At 44.6% G+C, this 7,544-nt stretch overlaps 1 protein-coding gene across 1 annotated transcript in view; it reads right to left on the minus strand.

The window, feature by feature from the left end:
- The window catches only part of C25H12orf75 (chromosome 25 C12orf75 homolog), a 33,376-nt gene extending 26,125 nt beyond the window's left edge, over positions 1-7,251 (minus strand). Inside the window, exon 1 of the mRNA XM_058568515.1 lies at positions 7,025-7,251. Within this exon, the coding sequence (XP_058424498.1) occupies positions 7,025-7,070 (46 nt within the window). The 5' untranslated portion in view covers positions 7,071-7,251. The remainder of the gene's footprint in view (positions 1-7,024) is intronic.
- Between the last annotated feature and the right edge of the window lie 293 nt (positions 7,252-7,544).

The raw sequence follows: 7,544 nt of genomic DNA on the forward strand, positions 1-7,544 counted from the left end.
AGAGTGAGCCATACTGCCCAGTATGTCTTTAATATTTTTCTGATTCATACATTTATTGTTATGAGTTTCCTCACACATGCCAAATTCTAATATAAATAAAATATTTATCTCTTTTAAAAGAAATATCACATACATTTTTACATTTGAAAGAAATAGTCTAGTAATGCCTTTTTTCACCACTATTCTATATGCACTTTATAGAGTTTATGTAATATACTGGAAATTTTCACAAGTAAGTGAATTGCTAAATTACATGTTAAATTATGTTTCTTTGTTCAGCCTGAGTGGTAATAATTTAAACATACACATACCAAAAAATAAAATTACATACATGAAGAATTTCTAGAAAGTTCTAAAGATTTACAAATCACTCAGCATAAATGATCAGAAACATAAAATGAGTATGGCTCTTATAAAGAATAATAAAAATATGCTGGAATGTTTTACTCTTTATTTGTTTTATAAAAGAAAAAAATCCCCCTGAGGAAACAGAAAAATAAACAAATTCTCTTTAATTTTGACAGCTTGCTATGTCTCCTCTGACCATAATATATCTAAAACTATGTCATAGTCTCAGTTTGGCCAAAAGAAGAAGAACAGCTCTTTAGTTCATCTAAAGCAATGTTTATTTTTCAAGAGGCCAATATAAGATACAGATTCATAAGTCATTTCTTCAATAACGGAGAAAAAAAACTCAGGTCAACGTGTCCTAGAAATATGAAATTATGTTAATGAACGTGGAAGCTCTTACAGAAAGTCTCCTTGCTTACAAGTTGTCCTTGTTAAGTAGCCACATTTTAGGTAGGTAAAAATCAATAAATAAAGGCAGCCATGTAAGTACAGACATAAGGTAACACACTGACCTTTAGCTGCTATGATATAATTTAAGCCATGTCTATATTGAGCTATGAGCGACTCCTGGCAGAACTGAATAATTTGCTGAGGTCACCTTGACGAACCATTCATGTGGCTGCAATGTCAATCCTGGGGAGATGGAAAAAGCGAACTTCCTGATTCTGTCACACGTGGTACCTGCCTGAGCAGAGGTGTTTCCATATCTCTCGTCATTCACCATCACTTCAAATGCAGTACATCCAAGAGTGTACTGACCCCCTGTCCCTTCTTACCGTCTCTTCAGAAGTAGTGGCATCTCCTTCCAGTTTACCCAGGCTTTAACAGTTTGGGTTCAGTTTTACTTCTCCCTCGTCCTTCCTCCCTCACATGCAGCCCATCCTCAACCTGGCTGTCTTCCAAAGGTCTCTGACACCAAGGCCTCCACCACTCCAGGCCCTGGTCACTTCACAGATTCCAGACAGCAGCTTGAAACTACGTCACTCTATGTATACGCTCACTCTTTCCTTCTACACCAATTACGAATGCCTTTCCCTCTATTACCATTCATAGCATATTGAGCACATACAATATATGAGGCACTGTTCTAAGCACTTTACACACGTTAACTCCTTTAATCTCAGGTAGATTCTATAATTACTCCCCCATTCCACAGTTGAGGAAACTAAGACACAGACAGTTTAAGCAAGTTGCCCAAGGTCACGCAGCTGATAAATGACAAAAGCAGGATTCCAACTGGGGCCTTTTGGCTCGAGAGCCCAATCTCAACTCTGAGGTTTTCCTGCCTCTCTGTCCTCCTCGCCCCACCCCGACCCCCCATTCCTAACCATTCTTACTTCCTTCCCAACACCCTGTAACCAACATGAACTACTAAAGCCAGTCAGGCCAGACTTGTCACTGCCCTGAAATGCACCCAGCCCATTTCTGCCCCTCTGATTTCACACAGCCCTAAAAATGCCCTCCCTTCTGTTTCCTGCTTATTCATATCCTACCTATTCTTCAAAGCCAAATCAAGTCTCACTTCTTCCCAGCAGGCTTTCCTGAATGCTTGAGACTTTATTTCATTCTCTTGATTGCTACAGCAGTCACAGTGTGCCCACACAATTTAGGACTTAATTTTCTATCTTCTTTGTTTCCCCAATATACTCATTCATTCGACAAATATATTTTTTTGAAGACCAAAAAAATTCCTTTGAAAGTTTAGAGACTGGTCTAGAGGCTGAGGGTAGAGCTGTGAACAAGATGCATGACGCTCTCATGAGGCCAACATTTGGGGAAGGGTAACAAAGAGACAATAAATAAGTCAAGTATCAGCTCTCCAGCAAACAGAGCTTCAAACAGAAAGAAAACAACAAGAGTGAGTTCCGCATGTTAAAAGAATAGAAAGAAGGATGGTGGGGTTGGGGCCTAAGAGAGGTGGGGGAAAGTAGCACAAAATATAAATGACTTCTTTGACGATATCAACAAAATTTTTTTATTATTTCCCCCACATGGCCTGGACTAATGCTAAGCACAGTGGCAGCATTTCAATACTACCAAACCGTTTAGAGATGTAAATTAAGGCTGGACCATATAGCTACCTCAAGGGAATGCAATTATCTAACTAATTGAGGATGAGGAGATAACTAACCTAAATAATTGGACCCAAAAGGATATTAAATTCCTGGGTACACAGATAAAATAGGATAAACAATTATTAAACTCCTCCTCCTTGAACTATTGTTATATAAATAGCAGAAGAACCATCATAGAAACATTCTAATAATGTTATAGTCCCACGAAGTTATGGTCAGATAGCTGCCAGTTACATATCTCGGGCAGGAAAACTACAACTAACCAATTCAATCAACTATCATGAGCAGAATACTTCTGAAATAACTGCTGCTGCAAATAATTTCTACAGCCTTAGCCTGCATTGAAATAGGCTATTGCAGATATTTGGAACCATCCAAACTTTTAAGGGATTTTCTGGTTTACATTACAGACTCACTTCATCTATATGTAGGACTGTATAAAAAGGAATGACTGACCTATTGTAGATCATTAGCTCAAATGCAGGGCTGCTCATTTCTCTGCTTAGAGAATACGTTTAAGGAAAAACAAAGGGATAGGGAATCTGATTGCTGAGAGAGAGAGGTGGGGGTGGGGGGCAGAGAGAAACAGAGAGAGAGCAAAAGCTCCCTGGCTTTATAGTAAATGCAACCCTTTTAAAATGGACTATTTAATCCAGATGTTTCTCTACAGTTTAGGGTCTAGACTTGAGATTATGCAGGAGAAATCTACTCAATCTTCACAATGGACAATACAAGAAGTCCTCCTATTATAGTTCTAGGTTGAAAAAAATCAAATTCCTACATTGAAAGAATAAGTAATTACTAAAACATTAAAATGGAGAGAGCCCTTGTGTAATTGAAATGGTTCTCATGATCCCATCTAGACAGACAGCTCAACTCCTCCTGGAAGCCCTCTCTGATTAAACTATATTATTCAACATCCCCTGGGCATTTGGATGCTCAAGGTGTATCTATTATACTTTGCTTTGCAATTGTTCTCAAACGGTTCATCTTCCTGCCTAGACAATCAACTTCCCAAGAAAGCGTGACTTCATTCTACAACCATCCATTGCTGGCTGCCTGACCCTTGCCCTGAAAGTTCCTAGTAGGGTCCGGTTCTCTGCACATAGAGATGGACTGTGTTTAAGTTTACGGTTAGAAATCTGTAAAGGAAATCCAGCTCAAATTACCTAGGGCTGATTCCTTCTGGCCGTTTCACCATTTTACTGCCTATCAGTTTCTCCACATATTTGACATCCAGAATCAAATTTACTTAAGTACGCTGCTAAATATCAATTTGTCATATTAACCAATTTCACCAGACCAAAGCCAAGCAAGGCAGTTGTCCAGATAGCTCAGGAAAAGGAGAAACAATTATCTGGCTTTAACCTGAATTACTTAGGGACTAAAACAGGGCTTATACTGGAGATTTCAGGTTTGGGGGCATTATTATAATGTGTTAATGCATCCTCTGAAAGTAGATTCGCCATGTTCTTATAGAAAAACATTCGGAAAGCCATTTCACCTTCAACAGGGTAATATTCCACTACTATATAATAATTACAGTACAGAGTGCTTTCACCCTGTAACTCAAAAAAGTAAAATGAGGGGCTGGCCCTGTGGCATAGTGGTTAAGTTTGGCGCTTTCCGCTTTGGCGGCCCGAGTTTGCAGGTTCGGATCTCGGGCGTGGACCCACACCACTCATCAGCCACGATGTGGCGGCAACCCACATATAAAGTCGAGGAACACTGGCACACATTAGCTCAGGGCTAATCTTCCTCAGCGAAAAAAAAAGGGAAATGAAATGCCCACAGTAACACAACCAGCAGAGTGCCAAAGTCAAGCTTAAGCCTCAGTCTCCAGGCTCAAGTTTAGCACCTCTCCCATCATCTCTCTCTCTACTTTTTTTTTGCTGAAAAGCTTAAGTACGGCTATTGAATTGTTTAACTCCTGGGACATGTCAGAAGTTGTGCACCATAAGTACCTGGAGGACAGCGACAACATCTATTTAACGCAATTCATTTCACTTGGGTTCAGTACCACAAGTTTGCCGCTTGGTCAATAGCGTATTTAATGCTGATGTCAAAGTTCACAAGTGAAAGAAATTTAAGTACCTTTGCACTGTGGTTTCTTTTTCTTTTTCTGTGTGTGAGGAAGATCAGACCTGAGCTAACATCTGCCAATCCTCCTCTTTTTGATGAGGAAGACTGGCCCTGGGCTAACATCCGTCCCCACCTCCCTCTACTTTATATGGGACGCTGCCACAGCGTAGCTTGACAAGCCGGGCATACGTGCGCGCCTGGGACGGAACCCCGGGCCAACGCAGCGGAGCGTGCACACTTAACCGCTACACCACCGGGCCGGCCCCTGTGGTTTATTTTTCTTAACTTTACATCTCTCATCCTTATGCAGTTCCTTTCTGAAACTAAAGTTCTACCACCAGCTGACAGAAAATTTCAAAAAAACAATGATCAAATCCCAAAGCTAGCCAGCTGGACTCACTCGCAGAGAAATGTTTGGGGAATGACTTCTCCAAGACAAGGGCAGATCCATCAAAGAAGTGAGGCAGTAACTCCCTACTCATAATGTTTTCTCCTTAACGTTTTACAGTCTGCACTCGCTATCTTGCTCTCCTCTGAACATAAAGTAATTTTTAGCAGAGAGAAAGCTGGAAGAGAGAACAGCATGCTCTTCTTACAAGAGCTGGCTTCATAAACAAAAATGAGGGCACTCATCAAGAAGACATGCTCTTTGCGTGGTTTTTTTTCAGTATAACTATACCTCCCTTTACATAATAAGAGATGTGCTTCTAGTGGGGGGGAAAAAGGTCAACCAAATATTTGTCAAGAGAATCACATTTTCCCATTTTATTAAATTACCATTTCAGAGCTACCTTATCATTATTCTGATTTAACAATGGTACTCCTTCCTCCATCCCCAAACCTGACAAGCAGTTCATTAACAAATAAAAATGTAAGTGAACTAAACTAACTCCACTTTAAAGAAAAAATGTTAAATCTTTCCTACAATTTTAACGTGGATAATTGTTCTTAACTTTTTTAAAGTAAGGTGCACATGCACTGGATCACATAGGGCCACAGCCCATGTTAGATTGACACATATCATTCATGGCGTGGGATGTGACCTTGACATTGTTCCAGATTTCCATGCAGAGCTCTCTGGCCCCTCTCAGGCTAGAATCTTGTCCTTGCCTTCGTTAGTATAAGGCGCTAAGTTAACGAACCTGTGTACTGTCACATGAATGGAAAAGATGTGTTCCTGGTGGCTCTGCATATCACAAGGATGGGAATTTAATTTAAGGTGTAAAGGTTACCTCTAAGAAATAAACTTTTAAACGAATCATTACCTGGGTTCATTCACAGCTCTAGGACTAGAATCCCACATATTTTAGCACTTTCTCTTAAAATATTCCATACGTGTGGTCACTGACAGCCAAAGACAAAAGAAAAAACAGCCAATTAACTGGGCAGATTTTCACATCTGATCCCATTATGTGAACATCAAAATAAACTTTAAAATAAATAAACAAATAAGTTTTGAATTTTAGACTACATCTTCTACCGAGGTCTAGGTTAAGGGAAGTGATGGGCCCAAGGTCACGAAGTCATTGACAGGACATCCATGCCCGCCTAGGAAGTATTGCACCATCAGACCACTATTTGCGTTTGCAGGTGGAGATGGGATGTGACATCCGATTGATCTCAATTGGAGGAGATACCAGTTCTTTAACCAAAAGGACACTAAAATAGGTCAGCAGATACTACCCAACACAGATCCTGACTCTTAAATCGGAGACACTAGCTGGATAAAGGGAAGGACTGAATTTGGAATAAGTCACTTGATATAAAGCCTGGCTGCGGAAATCTAGAAGATCTTGCCTGCCCACCAACAAAATGAAGTGGCGTAAAAGAAGTTTCCATTTTTTTTAATGAAAAATATATGAACAGATCACTGTTCGTAGTAAAGCTCTGTCACACATATCTAAAGCATCCTTAATACTGCAGCTTCTCAGAGAAATCCTACGAGCAGCGCGGCCGGTCTTAAGCATTGAGACAGACTCGGATGAATTTTTAGAGCTGTGTTTGCAGTTCTTCTCAACCCCACTAAGAATCCCCACCACCGCCACCACCAAAAAAGTCCTGAATTGCTCGGCCGCACTTTTCCAGGTGCGGCATCTGGGTTCCGAGGGGCTGGGGAAAGACGATGGGGGGCGGCGGGACAGACGGGAGTGTGGAAGGGGAGAGAACGGACACGGGCCGCGACTAGGGACCCTCCACCCCAGGAGGCTGCCCAGCCTACCCGCCCAGGGCAGCCCGCCGCCAGTCCTCCCCGCGCTCCCTCTGCAGGATCGCCCTGCAGGGTCTCCTCGTCCAGGCGTGACCGCCCCCGCGCGAGGGAAATGCCACGCTTTCCGCCTCTCCAAAAGCGGGCGGTCCGCTCCTGTCCCGAAAACGGGGATGAGGAAAGGGGGCTGCACGCCCTCCCTCCCCGGGGTCCCTGCAGCCTTCCTTCCTCCCGCCCGCAGAGGCGGCCCCCACTGCAGACCTCCCCATCGCTCCCGAGTCGCTGTCCCCGCGCCCCTGCTCGCTGCGCTCACCGCGGCCCGCGCCCGCGCTGGTGGCGGTGGAGTTCCCGCAGCCCATCGCACCGCCGGCCGGGAAAGCCGCGCTCGGAGCTGGTGGCCGCAGGTCCTAGGGGCGGAGACGGAGGCACAGGGAGGCACGCCCCGAGCGGGAGGCCGGCGGGGGGCGCGCGGGGCCGGGGGCGCGCGCGAGCCGCCCCCTCCCGCCGCCGTGGGACGCGGGCCAGGGCGCGGCGTGCTGGGGCGGGTCGGAGAGGAAGCCGTGCGCACCCCTCGCCCACGCTCTGCTCGGGGACCCTGCCGGACCCACCCGTCACCTCGGCAACCACGGTGCCGGCCAATCCGCAGCCCGCTGTGGGCTCCCCGGCCGGGCATTGGTCGTCGTTCAGAGGGGGCGGGAGTTTAAAGTGGGTTTGGGGGCAAGGGCGAAGCTGGGGGCGTGGCCGGCGAGGGCGGTGGGGTGAGCCGACGGGTGGAGGATGCCCACGAGCCCACCCTCCACATCCTCTTTGCCTTTTCTTTCCCCACCTCCCCT

This window comes from Diceros bicornis, chromosome 25 (assembly GCF_020826845.1).
Source record: "Diceros bicornis minor isolate mBicDic1 chromosome 25, mDicBic1.mat.cur, whole genome shotgun sequence".
Lineage (NCBI taxonomy): Eukaryota > Metazoa > Chordata > Mammalia > Perissodactyla > Rhinocerotidae > Diceros > Diceros bicornis.